Here is a 19,407-nt window from a genome sequence, read left to right as displayed (position 1 = left end):
ACACGGTCAAATGAACCGGGAACTTTTTTAATTGTAGCAGCAGCGCAGACGAGTCTTGCCATGAGATCCATTTCAGACTCCACAGGATTGTGATACACGATAGCATTGAAGGCTTTCCACAAAAGGAAATTAAGGTTCGATAAATCAGGTGAGCGTGGGGGTCAGGGTACCGATCCACCACGCCCAGACTATAGATGAGAGAATGACCTGTTCAAATGTCTGCGAACAGAAAGTTCAAAATGAGCAGACGCTCCATCATCTTCGAACCATAATGTTGCACCTCACATTTGCTGAAACATGGACAAGTAAGCCGGAGAAAATTTGCTTCAGAAAGATCCGATGATTCGCGGGTGTTCATACGGGATGGTAAAAGGTACGGCCTGCCTAAACGTCGTCGACCAAATCTGTTCACACATTTACTGCTAACCGATGTTGTGCTGAGTGTTGCCGCACATCTCTTAAGCCCACAAATGCGCGTTGTCCTGATTAAGTACGCAGTTACTTTGAATGTGGCCTCATCAGTGAACAATACATAAACTGGGAAATTTACTTCTCAGACAATTTGTTGCAGATGCTACACATATCAGCAAATGTTTAGAGATTCTTTCTATTTCAGTCCAAAACGTCCATAAAAATAATGAAGTATGAAAGGTACCGATGCTTTCAAATGGATTGTATTAGAAAAAGCGATTCTGATCTACTATGTTTGAATTAAACAAAGAGTTTTACTTACGTATGGGATCCCCAGGTTGAAGGACGAAAACTGAAGTTGACGCCATCAACTGGCCATCATCTGTGCCATTCCGAATTCGCGGTAAGGCTCTGGGTAAAGGCTCAGAGCCTTTACGACATGGACCCTAAATGGAAAAAGGGAAAAAACATTGAAACATTTGCTTCATGTAATATATTTTGGTACTTTCCTGTTGAAGCGGCCACTGCGTTTAATTGGCAAATTTAACCGCTCATTGCGAAACGTGCTAATTTCAAATGCTGTCAAAAGATTATGCGACGGCCGCTTTAACAAGAAAGTATCTACATTTGGATTATTTAGAAAAATAATTTATATCTATGAAATAAAACGTATGCGAGAAGAAAATAATCCTTTTTTAAAATTCAATATATAAATATTTGCTATTTCCGAATCTTAACCATCAATATGTTTATTCAAACGAGTCCTAGATAGTCCTAGATATTAAGCAAATTAAGCTTTGATAAATTAAGCTTTGACATATTTTATGGTGCTTTAGACGTTAAAAAAAGTAAAAATATCACATATACATATATTAGTTTAAATTTTCTTTGAGAGCAAAAACAAAGGCGGACGTATTCGATGCGTTTTAAGACTAAATATTTATAAATAATAGCTAAAATATTATAAATTATCTAATTTGTACTTAATTCACTCTTTACAACGTTAAATATTCTTTCAGGTCGTAAGAAATGCATTATTAGGTTTATTACATACTGGCCCCAAAGATAAAATTCCAGGGGCCACATATAATCAATATAAGGTTCAAAAACCTGTTAACAATATATATGTAAATCTATGCTAAACAGTATTTTAAAGTATATAATTGAATAAATGTCTCAAAAAATTTCTGAAATATATATGCTTTTTCTTAAGGAAACTTCAGAAAAAGCATACATATTTCAGGAATTTTTTTAATTCTCTTAATTATGTCTTTCCACAAATACATTAATTAAATTAATACGATAATTCATTAAAATACAAAATATAAAATAAATAATTTATTTAATTAATAAAGTAATTTATTAATTAAAGACATTAATTAAACGAAACAGATTAATTCAACATTACCAACCTAATGCATAGACAGGTCACGTTCTAATCTCTTGTCACAATTTTTCAAGCTGTGTCGCCAATGCTTTTGGATCCCATAATTTTGAAAATAATCCATTGCTTGCTGTTCTGGCAGATTCCAAACTTTAAGCTATTCGGGGGTACATCAAATGAAAGCGCTAATATTATGAGCGTACTGTTACGTCACACGTTTGCGTAATTGGAACTGCTTGGTGACAGTTTCACGATCAACGTCATAATACTTAAGTCCCCATTTTACATATAATTTTTACATATTTCTTTACCTCTTCAAATAATTTAGTTTTCGCATTCCAAAACGTGAAATTTCTGCATTCTCCAGCATCACCAACAAAGGTAAGGTTGTGCGAAAGATAGTGATGTCATCTACATCTGATTCCTGCTATAAGTTATCTACCATAATTAGTTATCTACGATCTATTATTAGTTAGACCAATGATCTCGTCTGACCTTTCAACATTTTTTTACACCGAAATTCAAATAAATGGTATTTTTCTTATTTTAAAAAGGCTTAATCTATGAGAGCGAAATGTGTTAGCTTAATCTAAAACAAATAAGGAATTCATACAAAAATTGAAATTTTTATTTATACTCGTTAAGAAGAACTAATAAAGTTTTAGGCTTTGCTTTACTCAGAACATAATTTTTATAAATATAGATGAAATTATTTTATATCATCTATTTTACGATCTCATACTTCTCAACATTTTTAACAAATATGAGTTAAATATCTAAGATACTCACTTGTTCGCAGGCACCCTTGCACAAGACCACATCACACTGTACGTGAACCCTGTTGCTATCCGGAAATTTAAAAATAGCGGATAAGTCAGAATTCGCTGAATGCGTAGTGTCGTTATAACGGAATGCCGTTAAAAACCGCGTAAGTGGACACCTTAAAGGGAGAAAATTCACAGCACTTTATTAGTAAGGATATTAAAATAACAAAAAAGAAATACATAAATTATTAGGTTAAAACTCAGGGTGCATTCCTCTAATATACGCTAAAAGACTTTGTATTACTTGAGGTCATTTTTAGCACATTTTAAATAATGACAAGTTATCATATAGTTTAACGGGAACAAAAAGTTAAATCATTCTCTTTAAAAAATTCATTTACAATTTTACATCACAAATAATATAAGTGTAGGGGGTGCTCTTGATAAATTTACAATGTTTTACTTATTTGACAATGCAATTCGATTAACAGATTTAATTATTTATTTACCCGCTCTTTTATTATTTCTGATATAGAACTGCAGATGAATTTTGTAAAGGTGAATTATTTAAATTCTTGATCCCATTAAAATATACGATATTTATTTTTCCTTTTGTAGCTCATTCATTATTTTGTGAGTTTTAAATAAAAGCTTTATTTTTGTAAAAAAAAAATATTATTTTTCATTTTTATTCTAAATGATACGTTATTATTGAGATTGAAATCCAATAATTTAAATGAAAAATCCTTTTCAACAACGAATAATCATCCCTTTTCTCCCAGCAATTCTGTTCCGTGAAAGGATTGAAAAAACTGTGCGACATTCCAAAATTCGGAAAAGAAAAATCAGAAATTATGTTAAAAATTTTACATAAATTTCACTTAAAAATAATTTTCCCTCTCTAGCCAAAGTTGCTTAACAGTAAAGTTCTGAGATTCAACTTTAAAAGCTTTCTAAATGGAATTTTGAAAAAAATCGTTTCTTCACATTGTACTAAAGCAGCTTAATCTCGAAAATAAATTCATTTGGTTGCATAAATGAAATATATGGAAAATGCTTAACTGTGTTCAATCGAACCAAATTATATGATAGTTCAAACCATTTCGCTATTACTTATTAACATGGAAACTCTCCGGCAGTGCCGATGAGGGCTTAATGTTTGAACTGCTTATCATAACCAATGATGCCGTTTCGAAGATTTTATAGACAAATAGCCTTCGAAAGTAGTCATATAGTAGGGAGAAGAGCCCTGATCGCACCGAGAAATAGGCTGCCATCTGCATCGTATAGACACAGCTGTGTAGAGGTGTTAGCAAGAAAGGTTGCTGCAAAGCATTCATCGGCGAAATCAAAGCTCTGGAAGGCGAAGGTGCACGAATGTGAGGCAAGATCGGATGATTGTGTGACAAGCCTGAACTGCCTCAATGGCAACATTGTCCGCTATCCAGCGTGCTACAGCCTCTTCCATACCAGCAGTAGCACCTTTCATCATTTTACGGCGCTTGGTTGAGGAGGGGTTGCGGTCATAGCGACCTTTAAGTCTTCTCTCTTTAACCCCATAACATCGACAGAGTCGTCTGGAGTAGTTTCGTAGCCGATCATCATGACTGCCAGCCGAATGGAATCGCATAGTGTTCAGCAATGAATTCGGCTTCAGACTTGAAGCAGATGACCATCGGGACCGTGTGTGAAGGGTCGGCTATCTCAATCAGTATTTGTTTTACTGAGCCATTAGCCCTAGTGTGGTACTGTGGTGGGCTATCTCTTACGACAGCAAGGCGGCCCTAGTCATCCTGCATATAACTTAAACAGCTCAACGATTTGATGAGGACATATTGCAACCGTTTGCGTTACCCTTTATGATACACACATACTGCAGCCAACAGGGTAATGCCAAACTTCGTACGGCTCGCATATCTCTGAATCGTCGGCCAGTAAAATCACCCTACCTTTCGCCAATCAAGCATGTATGGGATATGTTAGGTAGCAACCCCAAGATGTCGCAGATCTGAAGCAACAGTTGAGGAATGCTTGGCAGTATGTATCGCAGGAAGGGATTAGGAAGCTTTATCATTCTTTGCCTCGACATTTACAACCATGCATCGCCGTCATGGAGGTTTCATCAATTACTGATTTGAAAATTCAACGTGCAAATGCTATGCTGATGGCTCCTATCGCCTTGAATTTTTAGTCATTTCATTACCTGTGTACAAGCTTTATGTATATATAATTTCAATGAAAACACTTTCTTCATGGTTCTTCTTTCTTCCGCTCCCAAAAGGGAGTATTTTCTAACAGGCTTTTTTATCATCATCATATTACTTATCGCAGAGTTCAAACTACACTATCTGAAAGTAATAACCGAGCAATTTTTTTTTAACTAAAAGGAAAAGTTTTTCCAAAAAAAAGACAAATTTTTAAACTAAATTTAAAATTTTATTTATTAAATATTTATCAAAACATACAAAAATAGTAATAATAATGATTCAGACGAAAATATTTCAATTAATATTTATTTTCTGTCTGAAATCTAAAGGTTGGAATCTGTGAGAAATTTCTCTTGCGTGCATTTTATAATTCAAACGCATTGAAAGCTTAAATTTTCATACTGACATTTTTTCTGGGGAGTTAAGCAGGTTCATTTTTAATAGTAATGAAAATAACGTAAAACTGAACTAAAAATTATCAAATTCTTAAACCTCTCCTCAGATTCTTGACATAATGTCAAGCTAATGCTAGTTAATTTATAGGAAACGTATTCGGGGGAAAGGGCATAAAATTCTTTTGGGGGCCGCTGCTCTGAAACCACTGTCTTAAAATATTAAATCTCACAACATGATTTCCCTAAAACAAACAAAGCTCCTGCAATTTCATTTTTCACTTAGAGAAAAGTTTGAAATGCTCAGAAGTTGTTTAGGAAATCGATGCAAAATATCTGTTCTTTGTTGCACCAATTTCTAATACACAATCCAGTACTTTATTTTTATTCATATGAAATTAAATTTAGTTCTTAGTTTGTGAAGTTTGTAAAATTTGCGCTTGTAAAATTTCGGAATTATGTTTTTGCACTATTTTTCAGTTCAGGAATAATAATAGCTGTGCAGTATAGTAAGCTAACCTCGGTATTCGACAATAATATTAACAAGTAAATAAACTACTATACAAAGAAGGAGATAAATTAATTTCGAAATTTGTATAACCGACGTTAATTAAGCTTTATAATTTATTTGTATCGCTAAATTTCAGTCCAATCACTCTGCAACGCTCCATTAGCCAAGCTATGCTAATCTCAGCATCGTTACTCAAAACGAATATATTAACGATGACCAAATTAAGGCTGGTCGCGACAGAAGAACAGAAACAGATCAGTTCGTACCAAAACGAACACAGAACAACATATAATATTTGATAACAAAGACCCACTACCCTTATTGCACACTTCCGAGCTTTATTTTAAATGAAAAATTGGTAACAATACAATTGCAAGCGCAAAAGCACTGATATGAGCTACATACTCAGTGGCGTATCTATATAAAATGGCGTTCGTGGCAAGAATTTAAATTGCTCCTCCTTTAAAATATTTAAAATTATGTTTTCCTCTCTTTGATCTGATTTCAGGGACACAAATGCGCTAAATGAAGCCCCTGCCAGTGGCGCCTTAGCACATGCCCTATCCACCATACTCTAGATACGCCACTGTTTAAACTACTATATATTTCGAACTATTTAGGCTTATGACTGAAAAAGTAAGATACCCATAGATCTCGCGGGTGAGTAAATTCTTTCTATCAGAATTGATTGTCAAAGTCAACATCCACGTAAATGGTAAGGTTGCATTAATTAATTAAGACAAAAAACACGAGGATTATCTACTTAAGAGTAGTGATGCCTTTATGGAAAATTTTCTATACCAGCCATGACATATGCAATCGCCATTTTCTCCATGATTATTATTCATAGCCTTTTGATAGAAGTTCAATAACAACAGCAATGCATTTAATCTCATTTGAGACAACATGAGAAGGGAGAAAATGTTGCTAAATGATTGTTCTTAAATTCTATATCATCAGAATATGAACAAAATATAATTATGCCAAGAAATAGCAATTAAATTAGAAGATGATATAAAAGACATTTTCCGTCTAAGAATTAATAAATTTTTGTTCAATTAATTAACAGGAAGTATTCTCAACTATTACATAAAATATACTCTTTTATTATCTCAATACTTATCTACCCATTTAAATCCACCCACTTATCTACCATGTTAAAAGTTTTCAAATCAACAACAGAATGTTCGACTTACCCATTTGAATCTATGAGTAAAACTTCAGAGTTATTTGGTGCAAAACTGAGGCAAGAGCGAACTTTCAGTTTGTGGATATCTATGCAAATGAAAAAGAAATACATTAGTAAGTAAATTTGCCATACAATTTTAATGAAGCGCGTCGAAATTTAATATAAGTTTGTATATTACTTACTATCTGGTTTTGTCATCGCTGCTCTGAGTTCATAATTTTGGTTATATATAAGCTCTTGAACTCTTTTACCATTCTGATAGAAGTTCAAAGTGACCCTTGAAGTCTCATTCCTAAAATTAAAATTTCAAGTTACCATCATCATTGTAATTATTACTACAGTCAACTCCCAATCAACCTTCCAAGGATCATGACGATAAAGTTCCACGCAGTTTTCGAATTCGTGTCACATATAATATTCTGCCCTTGCTTGGTGGAGCCGATTTGTTTTCAATCGATTTTTTCTGACACACGCTTTTATTCGTTGATATCATTACATTCTACACTGAAGTGACAAAAGTCATGGGATACCTCATAATATTTTGTCGGTCCTCCTTTTGCCCGGCGAAGTGCAGCAACTCGACGTGGCATGGACTCATTAAGTCGTTGAAAGTCCCCTGCAGGAATATTGAGCCATGTCCCATAAATGTTCGATGGGATTCATGTCGGGCGATCTAGGTGGCCAGATTATTTGCTGGAATTGTCCAGAATGTTCTTCTAACCAATCGCGAACAATTGTGGCCCGGTGACATGGCGCATTGTCATCCATAAAACTCCCATCGTTGTTTGAGTACGTGAAGTCCATGAATGGCTGTAAGTGATCTCCAAGTAGCTGAAGGTATCCATTTCCAGTCAATGATCGGTTCAGTTGCACCAGAGGACCGAGTCCATGCCATGTAAAAACAGCCCAGACCATTATGTAACCACCACCAGCTTGAACAGTGCCTTGTTGACAACTTGGGTCCATGGCTTCGTGGGGTCTGCGCCACACTCGAACCCTACCATCAGCTCTTACCAACAGAAATCGTGACTCATCTGACCAAGCCACGGTTTTCCATTCGTTTAGGGACCAACCCATATGCTCACGAGCCCACGAGAGTCGCTGCAGGCGATGTCGTGCTGTCATTAAAGGCACTCGAGTCGGTCTTCTGCTGGCATAGCCCAAGGAAGACAAATTTCGCCGCACTGTCCTATCGGACGCGTCCCTCGTACGTCCTACATTGATTTCTGCGGTTATTTGACGCAGTGTTGCTTGTCTGTGAACATTGACAACTCTACGCAGACGTCGCTGGTCTCGGTCGTTAAGTGCAGGTGGTCGGCCACTGCGCTGTCCATGGTGGGATGTTATGCCTGAAATTAGATACTCTCGGCGCACTCTTGACACTGTGGATCTCGGAATGTTGAATTCCCTAACGATATCCGAAATGGAATGACCCATGCGTCTAGCTCCAACTACCATTCCGCGTTCAAAGTCTGTTAATTCTCGTCATGCGGCCATAATCACGTCAAAGCCTCTTCACATGAATAACTTGAACACAAATGAAAGCCCTGCCAAAGCACTTCGCATTTATACATTTTCTACGCGATACTACTGCCATCTGTATATTTGCATATTGCTATCCCATGACTTTTGTCACTTCAGTGTATACTCTTTTCCCTTTCCCGACTTTCTATTGGGCTTACTTGGTAGTGGAAAAATAGCAATCGTTAGAAAAGGTTAAACGGGGTGAATTAGCTAGGCCCTATGAAAAAAACTAACTTTTTATATGGAATGATGGAAAGATTATTATTACATGCCATCAGCGAAAACCAAAACTGGCTAGGGGGGAAAGAAATAACAGCAATGATATCTATTGATGTCTTTGCCCCCCCCAAAATAACAAAATCTTATAACTGACGTTTTTATATGAGTTTGAACTCAAAGATATTGTTCAGGTTTAATTGCAAATATTGTTCTTTAATATGATTTATAATTTAGCTTCTTCATTTCTAATGACGCTTATTCTTCCATTATTTTCCGTGAGTTTTTAATTTGCTTTTATTAGTTTAAAAGGGCTAGTTATCTCAAAGCACGATTTTGTGTTGTTTCATTTTTAATTCGCGTCTGTTACCATTCGGAAAAAAAAAATTAAGATGTTATTCTTTTATGTTCACTTGTCTCTTATTAAATACAAAAACTAAAGTAATTAAAAGTAATCGATGCAGTACTTAAGAATATTATTTTAAATTTTCGAATATGATTGATTTAAATAAAAATGCATTTAATTCATGATATATCTAATTACGAACATTAAATATCGGGTTGTAAAGAAAGTTTCCAGCCACCACAAATATCGTCTGCGCAAACATTTCTCGTTGGCGTGTTTAATCCTTATTTTGTCAAAACATTTTTGACATTTGAAAGAAAGAGACTTGCTTTAGAACACGGTGAAATTTGAAAAAATATATCGTTAACATTAAGTACAATGTGTCTGAAATGGAACTATTAAGCTACCAGATTAGAACCATCATTTACTTCCAATTCTGTTGCAAATCGTCAGCTACAGAATGTCACCAAATCATGTGTAAAGCTTTAGGTACTAATGTTGTATCATATGAAACTGCGAATGTTTGGTACCGAAAGTTCAAAAACAAGTACTATGATATTAAAGAGGCATAGCGTTCTGGCCGGCCTGCTGATGTTGATGAGGTCCGCCTACGAGAACTTGTGGAAGACGATCAGTAATGTAACCACTCGAGAGTTTGCTAAGGAGTTAGACGTTAGTGGCATGTCCATTAGTCGCGCTTTGCATCCTATAAACTTGACGTACAATTTCACTCGTTGGGTTCCGCATGAGTTGACTGAAGCAGATGAGAAAAGACGTGTTCGGGCCTGCACTAATCTGCTCGAATATTAACGCAAGGACAATATTCTGGATCGGGTCTTCACTTGTGATGAAAAGTGGATTTACTTCAACAACACAGATCGAAAAGGGGTTGGTTTGCGCCCGGTGAGCCCATCGGCAGCGTAGCAAAGCGCAAACTGACTAATAAAAGATCATGCTTTGTGTCTGGTGAGATTGGCGTGGTATTATCCGCAAAGAATACCTGGAAAAAGGTCAAACCCTCGGCAGTAAGGTGTACAGCGAGATGCTGGTCCGCGTCGACGCTTTTGTCAAGGAAAAAACGTCGAACTGAGTTCCGGCGCAAAAAGGTAATGTTCCATCAAGATAATACAAGACCATCTGTATCTGCATTTACTGGCTGGACTCTGTACGGACTCGAATGGGATCTTTTGCCGCATATAGCTCTGACATTACTCCTTCGGATTTATACATTTTTTCACACCTGCAACTGCATCTTGGTGGTGCTATCTTCCATTCTGCACAGGACGTCCGAAATGAGGTTGACCTGTTTTTGGACTCGTGGCCACCAAGTTTCTGAGTCGAAAAACTACCAAAACCTTGGCAGGAAATTATAGATTTGGATGGTGATTACTAACCGCACTAAATACACTGTTTTCATTTTTTTTATGGGCGGAAAACTTTCGTTAGAACCAGATATTTTTATAGAATTACATTACAGATTTTTTTTTTCACTTTTTAAATAATCAGAAGACATATAAGATGTTAAGACATATAAGACATCCGACGTTAGTCGAAATGTATATTCATCTAATATCCTATAAAATGCTTCTCTACTCCACTTTAGCCATTTTTTATCGATTATCTTTACTGACAAGACATATTAAACTTTAAAACAGACCTTTTGAGGATCGTTAAAATCTGAATCCCTTCAGATTTATTTTCTTTCTTGCTTGCTTTTGCTTTGAATATTGACTTGTCAGTATTTTTGCTTTGAATATCAGTATTTTAGTAACTGTTTATTTGCCAGTAATGGTTTGACTCGTCAGTATTTTTGCTTTGAATACTGACGTGTCATTTTACCAACAACCAGCGATTAATCGCCAAGCTTGGCTGTGTTTTTTCCCCAAATGGTATAGCAAACCAAAAACCATGTAATAAGATTTGTGATTCCTTACACATTTATGTTATTATTATTATTATTATTTTGTTGTTGTTCGTAAGAAATCCAACTCCCCTGCTCCCGGATGCAAAATGATTGGATAACAGTTTTCAGTTTATCATCAAGTGAAACTAAAGCTATTGCATTCTTCCAAGAAAAGGAGTATTTTCGGTCCCACCACCACGAATTCCCGAAAACAGACATAAATACATCTTTTTTTTTTTTTTTTTTTAAGTAGGAATTTGTATTTTTGGAAATAAATTAAAGGAAGTCTTTTTTTAATGTTTCAGAAAGTTAATCATTGATACATTGAGCTGAGGAAGGTCTTTGGATTTGGGGAAACTTCACATCAACAGAAACAAATGGTGTTATATCTTCTAAGAACACAGAATGGGAGTTCATTTGAAGTTCGAAGGCTTTTATATGTGGATTATTTTTCAAATTTATTTCAAGTTTGAAAATCACAATTGGACAAAAAAACAGTTTTGTTATTTAAAAGCGTTTTTCTATCATTTATTAGTCCAAAGGTGCTTTGTCCCTGAAGGACTATTGTTTTCGTTTTGCGATTTTGCATCAAATCGCTATAAACGGCGTATCACTTTTCAAATTGTTGCCACCAAATGATAGAATCCTGCATTATATTTGAAGAAATTAAATAATGAAGAATTTGCCTAAATGTACGTATGTTTCTTGCATTGTGATAAAACAACGGTACCTAGAGCCATCCAATTTTGAATAACGTAATTCTACTGCGAATATGGGCATCTGAAAGTTCAAACTTGAAATTTAGAATTTGTTTTATTATCGATTTCCTATTTGTAAAACTTTAACGAATTTTTGATTAACAAACTCAAGGATTTAAAAGCGAGCAATGAGAACACTCAATCGGGGGGAGGAATCTTTTTATCTCTAAATCGAAAATTCTAAAGATATGCTCCTTTAAAAATTATTTTGCGACATTGCTGTTGAATTGAATTTTATGGTTTAGGTGCAAAGAACATGATATAACACAAAATGTTAAAAAAACATAACTTTGGATGTAATTTAAAACCTGAAACCTTTCAGTTTTTTATTTGTTTCTTTATTTTTATTTATTTTTATTTATTTATATTTTATTTTTTAAACTTATTTTGATCTTTATTTATATATTTATTATATGCCTCTAAATTTGGCGAATTTTTTCCCTTGGCGCTTGATTGCCGGTAAAACCGATAAGTACCCTGATTTAATTTACAAAATCAAACAAACTTTCTTCAGATTAAATTGCTTGAAAACAGAAGTAAATAGTTAATAGTCCTTTTCTCTTAATTATAATGAGTTATTCCTCTTATTTTTTTAATCTCTTCGGATTAATCATGATAACTACACATTGTTCCCGATGTTATACCGGTTAATCAGGCGTTGACTTTATATTTAAAATAACAAAATAATATGCTTCAGAGGTATATCTCTTTCCATCTATAAAACTATGTTTTTATTGCTGATATATCTTACCTAGCAACTCTTACGTTAAAAGTATAAATATTTAAAAATAATTACCTGGCGTTTCTAAATCCAGCTTTACCACACCTGAGGAAAAAATATTTGTCTTCAGAAAGTTCTAAAGTTGGATGAACTCTCACAGCTAAAGCGACAATAATGTCCCCCGAATTCGGCTGCCAATAAACAAACAAACAAATAAATAAAAAATCAAATAAATAATAAAATTAGTTAAAGCGTAGGAAATGTATATTATTATATTTCTTTTATAAATAATAATAATAATTGTTTTACAATATGATAACAGATTATGTATGGCATATGCTTATTAAAAACCTAATTCGAGACTAGCAATCTGTCTGAGAAATGAAAATTTAGAAAGATTGAAATGAAAATTTAAAAATTTCCTTTATGATATTATATCACATTTTCATTCTCATTACTAAAGAAATTAATAAAATTGATCAAGCTGCTGTTTACAAAGTTAACAGAAGTCGTCTGAGTAGGTCATTTGAGGTCATAGTAGGTCGTTTATAAAGGTAAAGCGATGCTTGCCCACGAAGGTTACTGCACTAGCTGTACCCTTCGCGAAAGACTTTGGTTATTATTTTTATGACACATGTAAAAGCCGATTAAGCATTCTGAACACAGTGCTCGTTCAGGTGTCCTCAACGCCTACTTCTACTAGAGAAAAAACACGATTATGGAACAAATAGATGTGTTTATTGTGTGAGAATGATTTGGGGGCCTTCGAAAACCTGGAGCTCCAAGCCCATGCCTTGCGGGCTTAAACAGTAATGAGGCTTTCATTGGTGAATGCAAACTATTCGCCTATTTCCTAAGTCCACATTGGTATCGTAACCAAAGCAGGGACTTTTAAAATAGACAAATTACTACTTAAGAAAGCCTACCAGTGGCCAAATGGTAAAAGTCGCTAAACAATGATAGTTCGGTCCAGGGTTCAAATTCAAGCGAAAGGGCTGGTTGGTTTTCGTGGCTTTCTCCATGTGTAGTATAAATGCGAGCCAGTTTCCTTTAGAAAGCCTCTAAGAAGTAAGAAGGCATGCTTCTCCTTAGATCGGTAGCTTTCGAGTGTTTTGCCGTAATGAAATAAACCAAATCAAACGAAACCAAACCAAACCCTCTTACTGTTGGGATCTGCTATTATCATACTGAAATATCATCTCTGAAATTGTTGTGGGTTTCATATATGTGTGTCTTGACACTAAAACTATTGTTTATACTTTTTAAATCGTATTTGTTTTCATAGTCACCTCAAAATTTTGTGCATGAATTCTGCCATAGTCATGATTTTTAGATGAAATCTTTTAACAATATTTTCGCTTTATATGTTTATGTAATCATAAATATTTCATTCCCCAAGATAGACCATACTCTTTGTGGATTGTCGTCGTTGTTTACGGAAAGTGACTAAAACTGAAAGTTAGCCGTAAAAATCATTCGTATACCTTCGATATGTGTTATATTCATCTACAAATATTCTTCACGTTTAAATATTTTGCAGAGAAAATTGGTGCTCAAAATGCTCTGAATATTCTTTCTTTAAGTATGGCAAAGATCAGAATGTGTAGTAAACTTGTAGAGTCATTAGGCTTATTTTGGAGCAGGAAACATAAAAAAAATCAGCAATTCATCAAAAAATCATCAAGATTCGAATTCTGAATATCCCGATTGCCAGGTGGACATGCTTTCAATTATACCATGAATGAGCATCTCAAAGGTAGGGAAAATTCCTTACAAGCTTTGAAAGCGCACCAAAACTCACGTAACATAAGGAAAAAATATATCGGAACGCGATTGGGCCGTCCTAGAAATCCTTCCCTTAGTGTGCGCTTAAAGCTGCTATCAGACAGCCATTCATTTCAGACGGACAACTGTTTCAAACAATAGTTCTACTTGCTTTAATGTTGACAAAGAGAAAAATTGTAAGTTGTTCGTTTTCAATAACCAATCAGCTATCAACATCGAATCCTCTACCATCAGCTATCACTTTCATTGAAAAAATAATTTTCCCTTTACGTGATTATCTCAAGCTGATCCGTGGTGACTGGCTGCTTTACATCATGTGACAAAGCAGAAAAAGTGTATTAAACCGCTGTTCTTCCCGAATGTTTTTAATGTGTGATACTAATGCAAATCGTTTTCTGAAAACAAAATTGCCTTAATTTAAGTTAATTTTCAAGTCTTCCTGTTTATAATAATCAGGTAACTAATTCCTTGTACAGAAAAACAAAGCTCGTTTTTCTGTTTAATATATTGGCAAAAGGTAGTTGTACTCCCTTGAAGTTGGGAAGGATGGGATTTCCGGCTTCGGGGCGGCCGATGTCTGACTTTGTGACTTGGCCTCCTTGGGTTGACCAAGGGGAATGTCGCCCTTTTGGATGACCTCTTGGAGGTTGGGGTGTTCTTAATCGTGTAAGGCGGCCTCGAGTCTGCCAGGTTCACTGTTTAATAATATTAGTAATCGGACTTAAATTAGTAATTTTGCAAATAATTACTTTCCAGATGATACTAAGATACTAGGATTATTATATCCGCAATCATTTTAAACAAATACTAAAGTATTATTTATACTAGAAAGTTATTCATATTAGAAGATGAATGTTCAGAATACCAAGATTTGCTGCAAAATAATTTGCCTTACATATCAGGGCGGATTTAACTAAGATAAATAGTCATTCAGTATGACTAGCGCAACGGTTCTCCTCCCCTCTATCACTCCCTTAACTTTCAATCATGTGTTTTACCAATTAAGATTAAAACTAATAATAATAATAAGTTAATAATAATAATAATAATAATAATGCAGCTTTTCTCAAGGAAAGCACTGGCATTTCCCCTTCTCTATCCAAACTCAAAATTCGTCATTGCGTTTGTTCTCAAAAATATTTCCAGAAAATTATCAATTACAACAAGACGAAACTTTCTCAGGAAGTTAAAACTCACATCGCGTAATTTATATTGCAATCAAGGAATTCGCGTAAAATATTATCATGCACGAGATTAGAACTGAAGTAACATGGATTTAAAATGCAAGAGTCTGGCAACTAGTCAGTTTTAAAATCCTAAAAATATCCCCCATCCATAATGAAATCGCTAAAATATAGCAGATATTTGACAGTAAAGGTGGTTTTTGTTGCTACCCAAAAGCACAAAAACCAAGGATCTAGGAATTCAAACAAACTCATACAAATAATCAGCTCATACAAAAGACATGTATGAGCTGATTACGCATAACAAGGAGCTAGATGCTAAACGACTGTGCGTTACGTTAAATGCATTCAGACGCATCATATGATTGCCGACCAGTATCAAACTCCTGAAGCTGCTGAATGCTGCCACCTTGGAGGGATCTACCCAGTTGAGAATGCTGCAAATTTTCAAACAAAAATATCATTCAAAATCGTATACTGGGAAGCCCATGTCATCGATTATTCAGCTCTAAATTTTAGTGATTATTTTGACTGTCAGCCAGATTTCTGCCTTTCTTTCCATAGTATACTTAAGCTAAACGAAAACGGTAACCAAAATTAATGGCAGTATTCTTTTACATAATTCTTACTCTTCAAGTCTGGCTACTAACGTCGGCTCAATAACAGAAGCATTTGGTAAGCGTCACTATTAAAAATTATCAGAAATTTTAAAAATACCATGCACATGAAATTAAAACTACTAAGTGCCCATAGGACAGCTAATCGGTGGGGTTGATAATAAATAATTTACATTAATTTATCTTGTATTCTGTTGCTCTCTCTGCTAAGTACTCTTTATCTTTACTCTCTTTATACTAGTTACGTCCGAAGTCGTACACTCCTCTAACTTTTCAAAAATGTCTAATTTTTTTCACGAGGTATTAAGGTTTGGTCCGATTATCAGTATTATTAAGGCATGAATCGAGGTCAATACTTCCAATACTAACCGAGCTCTTTGCAATCTTCAGAACCAGAAAATACCACTTCTCGTTAAATGATCTGGAGGAAAGTGGACTTCGATTTAAAATTATTGCAAAGTTTTTCTTCAAAAACTGCAATGTATTCAGGGAGGAAATTTACTTATTATATAAAGTATCAGATTTATTATGAAGTCTGATTACATTCACAATGTGTATGATGAATAAAAAAAATATCAAAATTGTGATGTATTATTGAAGGAAATATAAATTACAGTTGAAGACAAATTAAAAAATTTAATAACGCTAAAGTTTAAAATCAAAACATTCTAATCTTATTATGATATAATAAAAAATTTCTGTCAAGGAACTTAAGAAATCAGATTTAAATATGGCAAATTTCACGCTGACTATCAGACTAGTAAAAGGATGCTTTGGTGAAGAATTTTTTAAGAGAAATTATCTCTTATTCACGTAGCACCTGCATAAGACCAAGAAAACAAAACATGCAGCTAGCTTGCTCGTCTCGGCTCAAACCCGGGTCGAACTAGCAGTATTTAGCGGGCCTTAAGAACTCGGTTATTGTTGGGGACCTTCACTAAGAAATCATTAAGACATAATTAAGATCTGTCAATCATGGTTCAAAAAGAAGCAAATTTTAATAATAATAATAATAATAATAATAATAATAATAATAAACCCCTGCGCTGTTATTTTATAGGAACCAGTTAAGTACGAGTGTAATCAAAATTAAGTACTTTAACCCATATCTACTGATAATTGATAAAGATGTAACTCTGATAGCCCACTGGTACAATGTATTAGGCTTGTCACATGAATCAGCAATAGATTTGCTTCTATTGCTTACTAACGTTTTGTTAAGTAAATAAGACAGGAAACTTTATGACAGAAAAACACATCCATACACATAAAAATATGCATCTCCATAAACTACGTTCTCGGAAAAAGAGATAGTTTCGGGTCCCTATAAAATGGCAATAATTTTTGCTTCCGACGGTCCTTTGTTTTGGTCACCGCCAAGGTCTTTCAACAAAAGCATTCCTGCATGACTTCATCAAACGACCTTGGTTCTTGGTGCTGTGGACAGCGAAATATACTCGTACCTCATCAAAGACTTCCGAAATTACAAATGCATACACGGGCGACGAACTATCCAAGCGTGATAGGAATTTTGATTTCAGAAAAAAATTCCCTAAGGCATAAAAAACTTTTGTCAACACTCATCATTTCGCTTTCTGTTGTTTCCTGGTTGTAATAACTGACAGATGCGGAAGTGTCATCTCTAAGAGGGAAGACGGACGAACCGCAAGCAAAATGGCTTCTAAGAATTAACCTGCGGCAAAAATTTACGATTTATTTATATTCATGAAATAAATAATTATTAATTAAGAGCTTATAAAATATTAAAATTCGAAGTTTTAGCATAACAATTCAATGCTATGAAAAAGGAGTCTAGTACAGAAAATAGAGAATGCTTCTAGAAAGTTTTAAGAATTTTCCTTTAGTAAATTCCAGTAATCTTTGCAAAAGATAATTGGTAGTATTTATTACTATGACATCTTATTTACTTTTCCTAAAATATCGTCTGGGTATGGACAAAATTTTGTATGCGCATAATCGTTTGCTTTGACCCAATGAACACCTGCTGCCATAGATTCGAAAACTGAGTAAAGAATAACAATAAAGCTTTCTGGTTAAGCGGGGAAAAACAGCTAAATGTTTCTCAAATAAATTTTGACCGGAGACAAAATTCGGTTCTTTGCTTATGATTCGGATTAAAGAAGGTTCATGACGGCTACAGAAACTTCTGTTTCAGAAGTCTCCCATAAAGATCATATTGACCGTTTTTGATTGAAAATAGAGAGTTCAGCAGAAGTTTGTTTCTCAAAGGCAGATGGAGAATTCCGTATTTTAATCAAAACATAATGGATAGATTTATAAAAGAATTCAGAGCTATTTGCTCAGAATCAGTTACTCAGCTAAATTTTTTAAGCTTAAAAAACTTAGCTAACTGATTTTTCTGATACAGGAAAATACGTTGTCACAGTATTTCCTTCTTCTCAAGCAAGTTCGAGCAAAGGAAAGTGTTGCATTTCTCAGCCATCTTTCATATTCGCCTACATACATATCACTTTTCTTCTCTAAAGTCCCACATCCCAGGTCATTAACTAAAAGCAGTTGAGAAATTCAGAAAACATTAACCAGAGATTTAACAATATTCCAGAAGATGAGTTCTACGAAGGAATCAAGCCAGCTGCATGAACGTGTCAAGCGTTGCGTTGTCGTATAAGTACTGTATATTGAAGAAGTAAGAACGTATTTTTCTCAAACACCAGGTTATTTAAATGTGGAAAATCCCACAAGGACTATCTGCGTGGATGACTTTCTAAAGAAAACTTTCTCATATTAGGTTACATATGGAACAAACCACGAAAACTAAATCTAACCAGTCCCCGTTCGCATGAATTCTCTTCAACTTTTGGTTTTCCACAAAATCAGTCCTAAAATTTTGTAAACACACTGCGTATAAGTATTAATTTTCAGTACTAAAGAGTCACTAATAAATATTATTGTAAATTTTTTAATTCCTAAGAAATGTATTGCTTTTAGTGACATTACATGAATGTATTTTCACATAGAATTTTAAGCGGAATACAAACATTACAGTCGACGATTTGAACTGAAAATTTTATGCAGATGAAACAGGAAGATTACAGGTATAATTCATGCAAATTTCATGATACATTAAGATGACTTATGTTCGCCTGCAGGGGGGGGGGATTATATCATATAAAGCAGGCTTTCAGAGCGAATATCCATGCTGTTTTAGTAAGTGTTGATTTAAATTCTTAGCGGAAGTAACGCCCACTCTTTTCGAAGTATCGGTTAAAGCTCTATACGCTCCTAATTACACTCTGGTGAACTGCAATGGCATTTTCTAACGCAAATCAGACAAGGTTAATCGAACTTGGGCTCGAAATGAGATGGTAAATAAGATGGATACCTTTATTTATACTAAGTCATGATTTAATGGAGATCTGTATGATTCTAATTGGGCGTCTAACTATGAAACTGATTTGCACTGATTGATTTATTTATAACTGATTTATGAGATTGAGTTACGTTAGACATATA

General features: G+C 34.6%; 1 protein-coding gene across 1 annotated transcript in view; it reads right to left on the bottom strand.

The window, feature by feature from the left end:
- The window catches only part of LOC118184838 (uncharacterized), a 131,520-nt gene that overhangs the window by 5,440 nt on the left and 106,673 nt on the right, over positions 1–19,407 (bottom strand). The window contains exons 4-8 of the mRNA XM_035354569.2: positions 12,402–12,517; positions 7,041–7,150; positions 6,866–6,944; positions 2,585–2,735; positions 734–857 (exon numbers count right to left, since the gene is read on the bottom strand). Coding sequence (XP_035210460.1) covers positions 734–857; positions 2,585–2,735; positions 6,866–6,944; positions 7,041–7,150; positions 12,402–12,517 — 580 coding nt within the window. The remainder of the gene's footprint in view (positions 1–733; positions 858–2,584; positions 2,736–6,865; positions 6,945–7,040; positions 7,151–12,401; positions 12,518–19,407) is intronic.

Source organism: Stegodyphus dumicola, chromosome 10 (assembly GCF_044657685.1).
Source record: "Stegodyphus dumicola isolate Sdum_Otavi_A_Nest chromosome 10, ASM4465768v1".
NCBI lineage: Eukaryota > Metazoa > Arthropoda > Arachnida > Araneae > Eresidae > Stegodyphus > Stegodyphus dumicola.
The sequence above is the reverse complement of the archived record's forward strand: the minus strand, read 5'-3'. Positions and strand labels throughout refer to the sequence as shown.